The sequence below is a fragment of the Malaya genurostris genome, chromosome 2 (genome assembly GCF_030247185.1).
Source record: "Malaya genurostris strain Urasoe2022 chromosome 2, Malgen_1.1, whole genome shotgun sequence".
In the NCBI taxonomy this organism is placed as follows: domain Eukaryota; kingdom Metazoa; phylum Arthropoda; class Insecta; order Diptera; family Culicidae; genus Malaya; species Malaya genurostris.
This window is the reverse complement of record NC_080571.1, coordinates 75,454,543-75,470,820: the sequence shown is the minus strand read 5'-3', so window position 1 is coordinate 75,470,820 and position 16,278 is coordinate 75,454,543. Positions and strand designations below refer to the sequence as shown.

The 16,278-nt window shown below is 39.1% G+C and overlaps 1 protein-coding gene across 9 annotated transcripts in view; it reads left to right on the top strand.

The window, feature by feature from the left end:
* Positions 1 to 3,676: 3,676 nt before the first annotated feature.
* Positions 3,677 to 16,278, top strand: part of LOC131426967 (tetratricopeptide repeat protein 39C-like) — a 38,704-nt gene continuing 26,102 nt past the window's right edge. The window contains exons 1-3 of one of the 9 annotated variants that reach the window (XM_058589797.1): positions 3,677 to 3,787; positions 3,851 to 3,930; positions 10,573 to 10,794. In XM_058589797.1, coding sequence (XP_058445780.1) covers positions 10,633 to 10,794 — 162 coding nt within the window. In that variant the 5' untranslated portion in view covers positions 3,677 to 3,787; positions 3,851 to 3,930; positions 10,573 to 10,632. Of the gene's footprint in view, positions 4,394 to 10,553; positions 10,795 to 16,278 lie in introns of all 9 variants that reach the window. The other 8 variants (XM_058589788.1, XM_058589793.1, XM_058589795.1 and 5 more) reach the window with 8 other exon arrangements.

Below are 16,278 nucleotides of genomic sequence, written 5' to 3'. Positions count from 1 at the left end.
GTATTTGACAGGTCGTTTGCTCGTTTGGAACAAAGCTGTCATTCCAAACGAACAGCTGTCAACACTCTGGTTATAGGCACTCTAATTTTATGAATGTAGATTTTAATTCCCTAATTAAAAAAGTTGGTTACACTGCTTTAATGCATTTGTATTAAATCGCACTACACACTGCGACTCTCTATAAATGCCATAAAACATTAAAAACTTTTATAATGTAAATATAAAGTGCAAATGAGCACTTAAACAGCTAATAAAAGATTATATGTGTATAACATGTTAATTACATTCATAATGCTGAAATACAGTATATAATTCTTCTTTATCGATTTAATCATTGCATATCAAATAACAATCAAACCATTTATATACACTGCGAATGCACGCAAGACAGAGAGAAGACCACTAGTTACAAGTCCTACATACATTACATAAACAAATATAAAGCAGACATACGACTTAGTGGTCTTCTATCTGTCTTGCGTGCATTCGCAGTGTATATAAAAGGTTTGATTGTTATTTGGGATGCAATGATTAAATCGATAAAGAAGAATTAAGTACTGTATTTCAGCGTTATGAGTGTGAATAACGTGTTATACACATAGAATTTTTTTTAGTCGTTTAAGTGCCCATTTCCACTTTATATTTACATTATAAAAGTTCTTAATGTTTTATGGCATTTGTAGAGAGTCGCACTGAATTTATATAAGGTGGAATTAATGTAGGTATATAATGCGTTGTGGTTACTTGGGTCTTCTCTGTTAATAAATCTGTACATATTCTGCTATCTGTGCTATGTAAGTGAATGTCGGTAATACATTTTACTTTTGTTTTACCGACAACTATTATATTTGTAAACAAAGCTAAATTTAGACTAATGCACGCTAAAAGTTACGTAAAAAGTTACGCGGACTACCAAAGGTAGTCTGAAAAGTGGGAACGCTAATTTTGACTAACTATATCTTAGCCATTTTTGAACCGATTCCAAAAGTTTTTTCACCATTTCACATCTAGGATCTTTTATGTAGATTGAATTTGGTTTTGTTCCGAATGAGTTTATCTTTCTAATGGTGAAAAAACTTCAGTCAAAACTAGCGTTCCCACTTTTTTTACCCCCTTGGTATTCGGAGTGTTAACGATGTTATACTAAAGTTGTAAATGTGCAATGATATAATGCATATGGTTACTTGTGTTGCCTTTCGCGTGTTAAATTAAAGGTTCCTATTTTGCAGGATTACTGAAAGCAGGTACGTAAATCTTCATTTCGCAATAATTTCTGCAAGAGAAAATCCATATAGGAATGTGTACATTGCATAAACATAAACCTTATTAGAGAGAAAAAGTCGGTTTTATCTCTTCACATAATTTATATTTTCATCTCGTTTTTATCCAGGAAAAAAAAAGAAAAACCTATTTCAATCTACCTAGAGCTGTGATGATGTCTTTTCCCAGACAGTAGAGAAATCTTCAATTGTCGAAACAAAAGGAGCTCGACGTTGTTTGAACAGAAAACGTAAGGTTCCTGCTTATTCGTATAATTACACACGTGAGCGCGGAGGTTTGAATAACCACCAGTATCAAACAACAATTGGCGCAGCACTTCTTGACCACGGACGTTTCCTTTCCTCCTCACTGTTCTCAACGACTACAGCATATAACACAAAAAATGATAGTTGCTGATATAGCGCATTGAAAAACTATGTTGAAAATCGATTTCAAACCTATATGTTTAAATATGTTAATCTGGGAAGCCGGCTACCGGGAAAAAATCATTTGTTATTCTTGTAATAGTCACAAGTGTGCCGCGTAACCTTACTAAAGACCTACTATCGGTTATCAGTTGTGAGATGATTAATCGTGTAAAATATTTTCCTTTTAGTTGTACGACATATCACAAAAGCAGTGAGGCAGATTTATCTACATTGTTAATACGGGAGCGGGTCGTATCGCCGAATAGGTCATTTCGCCGAAAGTCGTTTCGCCGAAAAGGTCATTTCGCCGAAAGGGTCATTTCGCCGAAAGGGTCATATCTCCTGCATGTTATGTCTCCTGTATAACTGATGTGGCGCAGCCACATAACCGAAGCCAAGATGGCTCGGGGGCACAAAGCCGCCGAGCCGACGCCAGCTGAGTCGGCCGCCGATCCGCCGTCGGAAGCGGCGGTCTCTTGCATACAAACCTGTAACCGCCTCGTTTGCCCGGTCTACTCAAAGCTAGGTTTCTTTGCTTTAGTTAGGTCCGAACGAGCGGTAGCGAGGTCGGACAGCACATGAACCAAAACGATGTGGCGTAGCCGCATTAAATATTTTTTCAATTTCACTTAATAAACGGAAAATACCACCTACATTCGCCTGGTAGATACACCTATGCAATTGCTTTGATGCTTACTAGCTAATAGTCAACAAGGTTTTCTGAGGTTCATGAATCAATCTTTATTCAAGAGTACAACAATCAATCATTTTGCAAGAAGTACAATGGTAGGTCAACAAAACGGCGTTAACGCTATCATCTTTCGTTTGTCTTTAATTTAAATCAATTCTTATTACGATTTCAAGACGATTTCAGGATTCGGCGAAATGACCCTTTAGGCGAAATGGCATTCGGCGAAGTGACCCATTCGGCGAAATGTCGTTCGGCGAAATAACCCTTTCGGCGAAATGGCTTTCGGCGAAATGGCATGCGGCGAAATGACCCTAATCCGTTAATACAGCAATTTTAAAGTATTTTCACGAGTGATGATTTTTATCAATCAAATTGTAATCCTAAAGATTAGAAATAATAGGAAAAAAGAAAACGAACTTAGTCGGATAAAACTATAGAAGCTACAAGAAATTGATTGATTCTCTCGAAAAATTAAGAATAAATATTTTTAACTATGTTTGTTGAACAAAGGGAGAGTTTAGTAGAAAAAAACTACTATAGTTGAAATACTAAAACAGTACGAAGTATGAAACTGTGTGAAATTTTCTTCCATATTTCTTTAATTCTCAACAAGTTCGTTCAAGCGAAATCATATTTTAATAATTAAAAAAAGAATGTGATTTATTTCAGTTTCACACTCGACACCCGAGAAATCCCATAACCTGCTCAGACTAATTAATTCGAACTCCTCTTCACATTTACTTTCCATTGGAAAGATTTCTAGTTGGTCATATAAACACTAAACCAAGCATCCAAACAGTCTGTTCAGTAAGAAAATGTATTGGAATCGCCATATTAAATAATGGCGGCAAGGGACGCGGACGAAGTGAGTTCATCACCACCTGGATAGATACTTTATTTCACTTATCAGTATATACAAACAAAGACTATTTTCCCTTCCCCAGTGAGTAGACTACGTAATTCATGGAGGGCCCTTGAAATGTAACATAACTACTCGATGTGTCTATCTAATTGGATTTTTTTCCCTACTCCCGCAGCTGATATTTCATTCAAGCGAGTGCTCTTCAAACGACTATTCTCCTCCTCCACTTACATCACGAATCGATAGCACGTGATATGGAAACCGGTCGCAGTTATGTTTACCGACTTCATTCTTCGGCACGATCCAAAACAAAATATGAATCGGCAAAATAGGAGAGCTTCTGGGAGAAAAAACACAGGAAAGAGAGCGAGAGAGCGACATGAGTTTTCCAGCAATAAGTTTTCTATGTTGAAGCTTCCTTCGATTTCTGTTTCCATTCGTGTGACAATCGTCCTTAGCGACTGACGCACTGGATGGCAAAAGTGTGATCCGCAGTGCGGTTGAATTCTGTCAGTGAAAAGTGAATCAGTGAATTTCCCTCTTTAGGTTTGTTCTTTCACGATGGTGATTTGCAGGGTGGAGATTCTTGACTGTGTTGCTATATTACAGATTAGTTATCTAAGCACAATAATTGATACGCCCCATTGTAATGTAGAACGGAAAAGTTCAAAGTTCATACGGAACTAGAGGTTCGTTCGAATGCTAATTATCTATACATCCCACATCTATCGATGATTGGGGATAATTGAAGTGGAAAACACAACCCACAAGTCGACGACCGACGGTGCTCCCGTACATGATTCTCCTTCTGGGTTCCTTCAATGAAGAAAGTTAATAACAGCTGTGCGTGGAACCATGTAGAATGTGGCAAGTGGCTGTATGATTCCGTATCCTTGTCACTGTCCCTGACACTCGTATATTGCATATGTGTTTGTCATTGGGTGGAATGCGTTGAAGCAGATAACGAATGAAATGTTCTGCCGAGTGCATAGTTTTGCTAGACGAGTTAAGTTTGTGAACTAGTAATTGAACGATATGCATAGTCATTGGACAGTGTGAAGAAAATACTGATCATGTAACAGTGAATAATATGTGACTAAGCATAGACCTTATAGTTTCATAACTACTAGACTAAAATAGTAACAACCTGAAGTAAGTATACATTTTAGTTTATATGATTACTTAGACATCACGATTCATAGCAACTTTTTTAAGCGAGAATAATTTGAAAGCGAGAATAATTTGAAATTCTATTCGGTGAAAAATTTTGAATGAGAAGTTGTCTTTATTGAAACTAAATCACAAAACAGAAGAGATTGTCTGTTGATTGTTACCAGCAGTTTCAAGTTATGAACTTTGGTTTGATCTGAATTAAAAGCTTTAATCATTAGTTAATAGAAAATAAAACAATCAATCGTATTATTTTTACGTTTCGTCTTTGACTCATCAGTGCAGAGCAGTTCAAATTGAACTGCTTAGTGCTAAACTCGGCAGTTCAATTTGAACCGCTAAGCAGACGTAAAGTTTCTGCTACTTACAGAACACTTTCTGTTTTGAAACGAAATGCAATGTCTTTTCTTTTCATTAAATTTAAATTATAAAAAAGCGAAGCCTTGGTATTACATTCCTTCAGATGAATTTGACCTCTTGTTTCAACAGACTTCGCAATCGATTTATAGCGTACAGAACAATTGCATGGCTGATGCTACAATTCTACTGACACTAAGAACCCTTCCAAGTCGGGACTCGAATTCGGAGGGATGGTATGAAGGTTCTTCGGAGTTGTGATTCGTTTCTCAGCAACTCAAAGCTGAAAGTTCATTTTTTTCATGGCGGCGTAGGAATGATAACAATCACTTCTTCAGATATTCTTCACGATATATTTTCTTGTTTACCGTTCCGGTAGTGATGAAGCTTTCGCTTGCTCAACTACAGCTGTATATTGACTGTCAAATCAAAAAAAAAAATTTTTTTTGAAATTTGGATTTTTCTAATATTATTCTAATACTCCTAATATGCTCCTCTATTTCGTTCCGTTGCATGTCAATATAAAACGACATTCCGGGAAGTGGCTTAAAGTCCTCCAGTACATAAGTTTCATCACGCAAGAAAACTTCGTCAAATATTCGAAATACAGTTTGCAAGCTCAAGTTTTAGACGTCACATTCTGTTTATCATCACGGTTCGATACAGTTTTCACTTAGAACGATTTCATACTATGCCGGTGCTTGGAAGTATGCACAAAAGTTGGAGACATTTTAATTTTTCTAGCCACAATACGTACCGAAAGATCTTGTCTCTTCTGCAATATTTGCTTCACCTTCGCGTCCTTCCGGTGTGTTTTTTTTTTCGTGTCGATTATAGAGGTTTTATCATTGTGGTCATTTGCCTCTTCGGGCCAGAAAAAAATTCTGACCCTATGTGCGGGGTTGGGAATCGAACCCAAGAGGGCTACGTTAAAGGCATCGACTTCTTGTTCCGCCCCCAGCCTTCCTGGCTGTTATCAAATGTGTTTCAAAAGATTTAAGAATAATATGGACAGTGCATGCAGGAAAGCCAAGCATTTTTGTAATTTTTTTTACTGACAGACCCGCTTTTTATCACCAATCACCAAAAATTGATTTTACACAATGGGGATAATAATAAGTCTGCGAAATATTTCACGTGTCCTGATTTTGTTCCGAACAAGACTTAAGATAAATATTTCACGAGTGTCGCTAAACCACTAAACAATCAAAACAACAATATTTAAAAACAATCTCTTCATCCGTTTCTAGAATCTGATATCGTTTAAAAATGTATTTGGCGTATTTTTTATGTAGTAGTTTTTTAATCTATTTATAATCACTATCTTTACGTTTCGTCTTAGACTCGTCGGTGCAGAGTGAAATTGGTTATGTGCCCTAGTACAAAATAAGTTTAACCCCTAAATCTATTTAAAATGATTTTAAATTTTATTTCAATATTTTAAAGCTATATGATTAAAAGCGAATCAGAATGGCAGGCTGGCAAGGCAATTGTTGATTTCAATTTTTCGGGTTGTTCCGGTTTGTGGGGTAGAAATTCCCGATTTTTAAAGTATCGCCAAATCGCCTCTGTTTAGGGTCATTTCTCCAGCTGAGCTGGCCACCGACCCACTGTCGGAAGCGGCGGCCTCTTGCATACAAACCTGTAACCGCCTCGTTTGCCCGGTCTACTCAAAGCTAGGTTTCTTTGCTTTAGTTAGGTCCGAACGAGCGGTAGCGAGGTCGGGCAGCACACGAATCAAATCGAAGTGGCGAAGCCGCATTAGACATTTTTTCACTTAGTAAACGGAAAATATCACATACATTCACTTGATAGATACACCTATGCAATTGCTTTGATGCTTAGTGGCTAATAGCACAAATAAAATAAACCTAGATTCCCCAGTGTAATAGTACTGTAGTTGAGCAACCCGTGACACCAAAAGCGCCGTCTGGTGTAAAATGGGTGCGTAAATGCTCCTAAAATGCATGTACAAAGTTGCCTGCGCATTTAACATAACCACAGTTGCTAATGGCAACTAAAGTGCAACCGTTTCTCACTAGAAGCGCTGTTAGTGTCTCCGTAAATGGGAAATCTATGTTTATTTGATTTATGCTAATAGTCAACAAGTTTCCTTGGGTTCTGAGTTTCATTAATCAATCTTTATTCAAGAAGTACAATTGTAGGTCAACAAACGGCGTTAACTTATTATCATTCATTTGTGTTTTTGTGAAATCAATTCCAATTATAATATTAAGACAATTGCAGGAATCGGAGAAATGACCCTTTCGGTGAAATGTCATTCGGCGAAATTACCCGTTCGGTGAAATGACTTTCGGCGAAGCGGCTTTCGGTGAAATGGCTTTCGGCGAAATGACCCTGATCCGCTTAGAATTTTCAAAATCTATCTACTTTTCATCGCAAGTCACAATTCGATGCAAAAATGACTACTTTTTCAATAGAACGTCAGTAGCTGGCTGTCAAGCAGACGGAAATTAAATTCCTTACCCCATCAATTTTGAGATTTGTAGATTAACTTCCGAATCGAAACTAGGAAAGAAGAGTGTCATATACCATTCGAAACAGTTCGTCGAAATCGACGAATATCTGTATGTGTGTATGATTTCATGAATGATCATATAGAGAAATTGAAATTTGCTCATAAATACCAAATAATACCAAACCGTTCTGCTGCAACGTTTGGCTCTTCTAAAACACCAATTTTTTTAAATGTAGTCAATAGGTACATCCGTCATGTCATCTGATGATGAGCGAATAAAAAAAATGAAATTATCAAAAAAACGCACAAGATGTTTGTATTTTTTTTTCTTAATAGGGTTCTAAATGCTAAGCATCTCTCGTGGAACCAGAAAAACTTAAAAAAATACGAGTTCATAATGAACTCTCCGCTCGTTTCAGGCCAGTTTTATTTCCAAATAGCCCAACTAGTTTACCTTTTATGAGAAATCCTTCTACAAAAGATCTGGTTCCAGTAGTTCAATTTTACATTTGTAGTGGACTAAATACTCGAACAGATTCTGATTCGGAAAATCTCCCAATAACATTCAGGATTTCAAATAGGGCAATGATTAATTCAATTAGTTACCATCTGAGAACTAATTTGATAGAATAGATATCTCATAACGAAAGCAATGTAAACTCTGAAGTTGTGTTGGGAAATATCGCCACAGAAATATATTATTTGAATCGTTACATAATTGAAGTTAAGAGTCTTTTTGCGCCAAAAGCCCTAACTAAATTTAATTCTCCTATCATCAACAATCTTCTTCTCTATTATGTCCTACTATGGAATCCACCTTCAAAATAAAATTAAACATACTTTCACTGAACAAATCAAACCATATTCTAAACCTTTCTAAGGTTCTTCACAAGTCCTTTAAAACCAGTTTCAGCTCTCGAACCAGTTTCAGGTCTTGAAGAAGGAAATCAAAAACTGGATAAAGTCAAAGTCGATAACATTTTCCATTTTGTTAGTCCTATTGAAATCAATATCACACACAAATTTGAGCATAATACAAGACAATACTGAGACAAATGGTGATGAAAGTAGGACTTAAAACTTATGAACAGGAAATTTTTCCTGTTGTTACCATGACACTTTGCCAACAATAATTTTCATATTTTTCCTCGAACTTAACAGAAATCCAGCAGAAGCATCCAAATGTTCCGTTATTTCTCATTATGAGCTTTCATTGTGCTGTTATTGATAACAACTACGAAAGCTCTTATGCTTTCTGATTGATTTAAAACTGCTGCTAAGACATTAAAACATCGTTGGATGAGAAATGTGGTGTTGTCCGAGTTTCCAATGGATTGTTAAACATAGTATATGTAACATTTTTTCTAAACTTTCTGCTCAAATGCAAAATTCGGTATTGCCTCCAATTTTCAACTTATTGATTAAAAAAATCAAAACGCTGAAAATTTTACATATTTGAACTAATGATATTTTCCCGGCTTTGCCTTAAAATTTTCGGCTCTTTTCCGGTTTTGTCCGGTGAAACCAAATTCCCAACTTTGACCGGTTTTCCCGAAAAAAATACAAGGATTGGCAGGCGATTTACACCTGTGGGCTGAGTAGAGAAATATTTATTAGAACTGATACAATTAACCAAGATATTTCCAATGCGCTATACCATAGATCTTGAATAGTGATTAGTATGTGGTCTTTAATACTAATTAAAGTGATACAATTTTCGATAAATGTTTGTCTGTCGAACGTTTTCAAAATCGAAGTGTTTCAATCATTAATTATTAGAACTTAATAAAAGCGACAAATCCGGATTGCTCGTAGTATCTAACCAAAGCCACAAATCAAGTAAAAACGAAAGAAAACAATCAGATGGCTGAATCGGTGATAACAAATTGCATTTCCGTATTGCCCTTGCTCCTTATTTTTTTTCGCCTAAATCATTTCAAGTTCAGGTCTAGCATAACATTTCCAAGCAGCAGTCCAACCCGAACGGCAATGGTAGCAATGATTTAACCGCAACTTTATGGCAACAAACCAGGTCGAGTACTTATGCCCTCAACCAAGGTTTTCATGTTTGTTTCGTTTGTATATACCAACACTCATAGGCAGACTAGCACGTGCTAGTCACAACAAGGATTTTTCAGTTTTACTCTACTTCACTCGGAGGCTCCCGTTTGGCACTAGAATCCTTCTAACGTTTCAACGCGACGTGTGGTTTATGGGAGGTTACATGCTTTCCTTGCACTTTTTGCCTGATTGTTATGTATTAAATTCGTGCATCAGCATAAATAACAGGAAATTGATTTTTCTATAGTAGCCAGGATGGGAAAACAAGTTAAAAACAGATTTAGTTCGAAGAATTTTCAACCTAACTGTTTTTGTTCTCGCTTGCCGCAGAAATTGTCTGACTTAAACACAGAACATCAGAACATCATTGCCCGGGTTGGCGGTTCAATGCATAGGACGCTGGTCTTACAAGCCAGTTGTCGTATGTTCGAGCCCCGACCTGGAAGGATTCTTAGTGTCAGTAGGATCCATAGTACTAGCCATGCAATGATTCTGTACACTAAGAATCGGCTGCGAAGTCTGTTGAAACAGAAAGGCCAAATTCCACAAAAGGAATGTAATGCCAAGACTTTTTTTTTTTTTATCAGAACATTTTGACATATAAGCAATTCCACAAATGAACAACAAGAACTGAGATTTATGTTGAATCGTGAAGCTCAACCTTTTGTGGTTTGAAAACTATCGTTAGCCAAATTAAGGAGCTTTTCTAGAGAAAGTTTTTTCAGAAACCCTACCAAAAGAGCACTTTTTGCAGACATATTCCATTGCTGACTAGATGGGAGCATGCTCTATGATGTCAAATGAACTTTTTTACAACATCATTGAATGACACTCCACTGTGACTCATGTGGCATCAATGCGTGCACACAAAAATGCAATTCACATACGCTTGTCGGATTTTGCAGTTGCTTGTATTTCTTACTGAATACGTGCACCTCCTTATGTGACGATTCATGCTAACAGCGAATGACTCGAATATTATGAATGTGAGATACCTTGTGCTCTAGCATCTTTTACATTTGCGAAAGATGTTATGCAAAATACAGATGTTTGCGGAAGAGGAAAATAAATGTGTAACTGCGAAACTTCTAGATAATGTTCATCATAACTTTTTATCTCCAGTTTTATCATTTTTTTCATGTCTTGAATTCTATCCACAGAATACTTCTTGCTATAGATAAAAATTAAGATAAGAAATGAACTGTAGAATGCACTAACAATGTATTTTTGTTTTCTGTTATGCAGCCCTAACTAAACTTGGCAGGCTCCATTGCTGTTGATCAGTACAATAGTGGCTCTGTTTGGTCTCAACGACAACAAAAGAATGGCAACTTCCGTGGATAATAAAGACCTGCAGGACTGGGAATACGTCAAACGTGGAATTGCACTGTGGCTCAACAATCAACCAAAAGCGGCCGAGGAGAGCTTCAGCAATCGTAAGGCCAGTATACACATTGTAGCAGGTCATACCTTCATTGCTTTCATGGTAAGTGAGACAACTGCATGCACAATCAACTGAATGTAACCAAAAAGTGAATATATCTGTAGTGATCAGAGGCTTTTTTTTACGTTTCGTATTCGACTTGTCAGTAGATAACAGTTCATACTGAACTGGTATATTTCACAAGAGTGGTACACCTGTGTGTCAGTTTCATTTCTACACTGCGGATGCGTTCGGTGGTTCCACACAAAAAGGAAAGCCATACGGAATTTCTTAGTTTTATCCGGATCCAACTTCCAGGCTCTGGCTCCCGGTTTTCGATTAACGTCCGGATATAGTAGTCATGTACTCAAAAATGAATCTTACTCATTTTTCTCAGAGATGGTAGAGCCGATATTTCCAATATTATTCTAAATTCTGAATTTTTTTAGCGACAATAACCATTTATAGTCATTCGTCTCACAGAAAATTCTTCATTGTGGCCTTGCCCGGCAGTGTCTAGCCTAGAAGTAACTGTCGGGCTGCTGGACTTATCAAAAATCTACCGGACCGTGATACGATGATGACTTTTCAAGTTTTACATTCATTTGACGAGAGACGCTTAACTATCAAACAGTACTCAACTTTAGGAAAACTTTAGATCATGAGTTAGGAACAGAATGAAAAGTTTTGCTCAGAAATAAGACACGATTTTGATAACCATCTTCTTCCTGGCACTATTCTTCCAACTTTGCTTTTCCTGTAAGAGCATTATAAAGATTCTAGTAAAGATTTTATGACGATTCATGCTGAAAGACCTCGAAAACAATCCTTATTCCGAATACTTTATAATTTTCAATGACATATAAGTACAGTTCGAAAAAAACCTTGTGATTTTACATCTCATAGAATGCATGTACTGAGCGTCATAGTTCAAGCAAATTTATGTGCAAGAATATGTAATATTGTGTGATTTTAAAATTCCATGACATGAAAATCTATAAACTGGTAGCGATCTCAGCAACTCGTTTTTTTCATTTTGCCGTTTCAACCTTCCGAGCGAACGGACGTGCTTTGTGTTTACTGCGAAAAAAACCAGTGCCGTGTGTGATAACGTGACCGGACGATCAAAACTAGATTATATCGCTATTGTGTAATAGACAATAGTGCTTTTTTCTGTGAGAGGTTTTTTGTACATTATACACTGAAGCAGTGCATTGTTGTGAGCGGACGATCGAAACAGTACCGTTAGCCGGTGATTGTTTGATCGATCAAGGCCAGATTTCAGTGGCCATTGTGATTATACTGTGCGGATTATAAGTGAGTGTGCTTTTTCCTCTCGGAGGTTTTTTGCACACCCTCGAAGCGGCGATACGCCGATCGACGAGGGCTTGGCCTTGGTGGCCCCCGTTGGATTAAAAGTTAAGTACTATTATTTTGTATATTTTTTTTTCTTCTTCATTCGACCGTTCATTACCCCCCCCCCCCCCCCTTCGAATCATTTATTTCTGCGCGGAGGTAGCTCCGCGACATGTCAAATTTGACTCCCGACCCCTCCGTTCTCGATGATCAGATGGAGACTTCTGTTGGCAGCAATAAGTCTCGCATAAAGAGTTATCCCGATGGGCTTGCACTCTCGGCCGGGCCTTACTCGGTTTATTTCCGGACCAAGGCTAAAGAAAAAAAATTGAATGTTTTGAAAATATCGCGGGATCTGTCCTCGCGATACAATACTATAAAAAGTATTGATAAAATACGACCAGATAAGCTCAGGGTTCTGTTCACCAGCTCAAAGCAGGCAAATGAGCTCGTTCAAAATGACCATTTTACGCGGGAGTACCGCGTCTACGTGCCAGCTCGCGAAGTAGAAATCGACGGTGTGGTCACCGATTCGAGTTTGACTTGCGAGGACGTTCTTAAGTACGGAGAGGGCTGTTTTAAGGACCCCTCACTTAAGAACGTCAAGATACTGGACTGCAAGCGATTGCATTCAGTATCGATCGCCGGGGATGGAACAAAGTCTTATCCCCAATCTGACTCTTATCGTGTGACCTTCGCCGGCTCTGCTTTGCCCAACTACATCCTCTTGGACCGGGTTCGTCTGCCTGTTCGTCTTTTTGTACCTCGAGTAATGAATTGTACCAATTGCAAACAATTGGGGCATACAGCTTCTCATTGCTGCAATAAGCCCCGGTGTGCTAACTGTGGGGAGGCTCATGCGGATGGCTCTTGCGGTAAGGATGCTGAAAAGTGTCTCTACTGCAAGGAGGGTCCGCATGACCTAATGGCATGTCCTGCGTATAAGCTGCGAGGAGATCGGATGAAGCGTTCCCTGAAGGAACACTCCAAGCGTTCCTTTGCCGAGATGCTTAAGAGTGCCACCCCTCCTAAACTGACAACGAACCCATATGCCTGCTTGTCAACTGACGAGAGCGATTCTGACGACCCTTTGGAAGGTCCATCATCGGCGGTCCCTCATAGCTGTAGGAAAAGAATGAATAAATCCTCTCATAAGCTACCTAGTAAGGGCTCGAAGGTGTCTTCCGAAGGGCTTCGAAAAGTTACAGCTAACGGGAATCGGGACAAACCACCGAAGCAAAAGGCTCCTGGTCTCGGAAAACTCAGTTCCGAGATGGAATTCCCACCACTTCCCGGGACAACAAAATCCCCAAACGTCCCTGAAAATCTATCAGAGAACCAACTAGGTGCTGGACTTATCAAGTTCTCTGATGTTGTGGACTGGATTTTTACAACTTTTAATATTTCTGACCCTCTTAAAAGCATTTTAATTGCTTTCATGCCAACAGTAAAAACATATTTAAAGCAGTTGACTGCAAATTGGCCCCTTCTCTCAGCGATTGTATCCTTCGATGGCTAAATCATCCATCGAGGTCACGGATCTAATCAATGTTTTACAGTGGAATTGCAGAAGTATTATCCCAAAAATAGATTCCCTTAAATTTCTAGTAAATAATCTGAAATGTGACGCATTTGCATTGTGCGAAACTTGGCTAACTTCTGAAATATCCTTAAACTTCCACGATTTTAACATTATTCGCCTGGATCGAGATGATCCCTACGGAGGAGTACTTTTGGGGATCAAAAAGTGCTATTCTTTTTATCGAATTAACCTCCCCTCGATGGGGACGGGTATAGCGTGATGGGTAATTCGATGCCTTTCACGCAGCCCACCTGGGTTCGATTCCCAACCCCGCACATAGGGTCAGAAAGATTTTCTGGCCCGAAGAGGCGAATGACCTTAAGGTTAAAACCTCTATAATCTAAACAAAAAAAAAACCTCCCCTCGATATCAGGTATTGAAACTGTCGCATGTCATGTTACAATCAAAGGCAAGGATCTTTGCATTGCTTCAATCTATATTCCCCCAAGAGCCTCGGTTGGGCATCGGTGGCTCAGTGATATCATTGAGCTCCTTCCCGCACCGACGTTGGTTTTAGGAGACTTTAACTCACACGGTACGGGATGGGGCTGTCTTCACGACGATAACAGATCAGCTATGATCCATGATATCTGCGACAACTTCAATATGACAATCTTGAATACGGGAGAAATGACACGGATTCCTGCACCACCAGCAAGACCAAGTGCGCTGGATTTATCACTTTGCTCGACATCGCTACGGTTGGATTGCACGTGGGAGGTAATTCCTGATCCCCACGGTAGCGATCATCTACCGATCGTAATCAATCACCAGCGGCTCAAAACCATCGAAGACAATCAATGTTTCCTATGACCTCACACGAAATATTGATTGGAATAGCTATGCGACCGCGATATCTGAGAAACTTGAAAGAACACAACAACTTCCTCCGGAGGAAGAGTACACGTTTTTGGCTGGCTTGATTCTCGACACCGCGACTCAAGCTCAGACGAAACGTGTACCCGGCGCAAAAACTAACATCCGTCCTCCCAACCCGTGGTGGGACAAAGAGTGCACAAATTTAAACGCGGAGAGAGCCTCCGCGTATAAAATATTCAGAAAAAATGGAACACCTGATAATTACCGGAATTACGCGGCGTTAGACGTTAAAATTAAGAACTTGATTAGAGCTAAGAAACGCGGTTACTGGCGTCGGTTCGTAGACGGCCTAACAAAAGAAACATCTATGAGCACTCTTTGGAACACAGCCCGACGAATGCGCAATCATAACACAACGAATGAAAGCGAGGAATATTCTAACCGCTGGATATTCGATTTCGCTAAAAAAGTATGTCCAGACTCTGTTCCGGAACAGAAGATCACCCGCGCCGCGACACCAAATACAAACGAAACACCGTTTTCGATGGTAGAGCTCTCACTTGCGCTCTTGTCATGTAACAATAAAGCCCCGGGATTAGACAGAATAAAATTCAATTTGTTGAAAAATCTGCCTGACCCCGCCAAAAGGCGCTTGCTGAGTTTATTCAATAAGTTCCTTGAGGACAACATTGTTCCACATGACTGGAGACAAGTGAAAGTGATATCCATTCAAAAATCAGGAAAACCAGCCTCCGATCACAATTCGTATCGGCCGATTGCTATGCTTTCCTGTATCCGGAAATTGTTCGAAAAAATGATTCTGTTTCGTCTAGACAATTGGGTCGAGACTAATGGCTTACTTTCAGATACACAATTTGGTTTCCGCAGGGGCAAAGGAACGAACGATTGTCTTGCGTTGCTCTCAACCGAAATTCAAATGGCATTTGCTCGTAAGGAACAAATGGCGTCAGTTTTCCTAGACATCAAGGGGGCTTTTGACTCAGTTTCTATAAATATCCTATCTGAGAAGTTGCATCAGCATGGTCTTTCACCAATTTTGAATAACTTTTTGTACAATCTATTGTCCGAAAAATACATGTATTTCGCGCATGGTGATTTGTCGACAATACGATTCAGTTACATGGGTCTTCCTTAGGGCTCATGCTTAAGCCCCTTTTATACAATTTTTACGTAAACGACATCGATAAATGTATCAACACATCTTGCACGCTGAGACAACTTGCCGACGACAGCGTTGTGTCCATTATAGGACCCAAAGCTGGCGATCTGCAAGGGCCGTTACAAGATACTCTTGCCAACTTATCCACATGGGCTCTTCAAATGGGTATCGAGTTCTCTACGGAGAAAACTGAGCTGGTTGTATTTTCAAGGAAGCGAGAACCAGCACAACTACAGCTTCAACTAGGGGGTGAAAACATAGCTCAGGTCTTCACATTCAAATATCTCGGGGTCTGGTTCGACTCCAAAGGCACCTGGGGATGTCACATTAGGTATCTGAAACAAAAATGCCAGCAGAGAATCAATTTTCTTCGTACAATAACCGGAAATTGGTGGGGTGCCCACCCAGGAGACCTGATCAGATTGTACCAAACAACGATATTGTCCGTTATGGAATATGGATGCTTCTGCTTCCGATCCGCCGCGAACACCCATTTCATTAAGCTGGAAAGAATTCAGTATCGTTGTTTGCGTATTGCCTTGGGTTGCATGCAATCAACTCATACGATGAGTCTTGAAGTGTTGACGGGCGTCTTACCGTTGAAAAACCG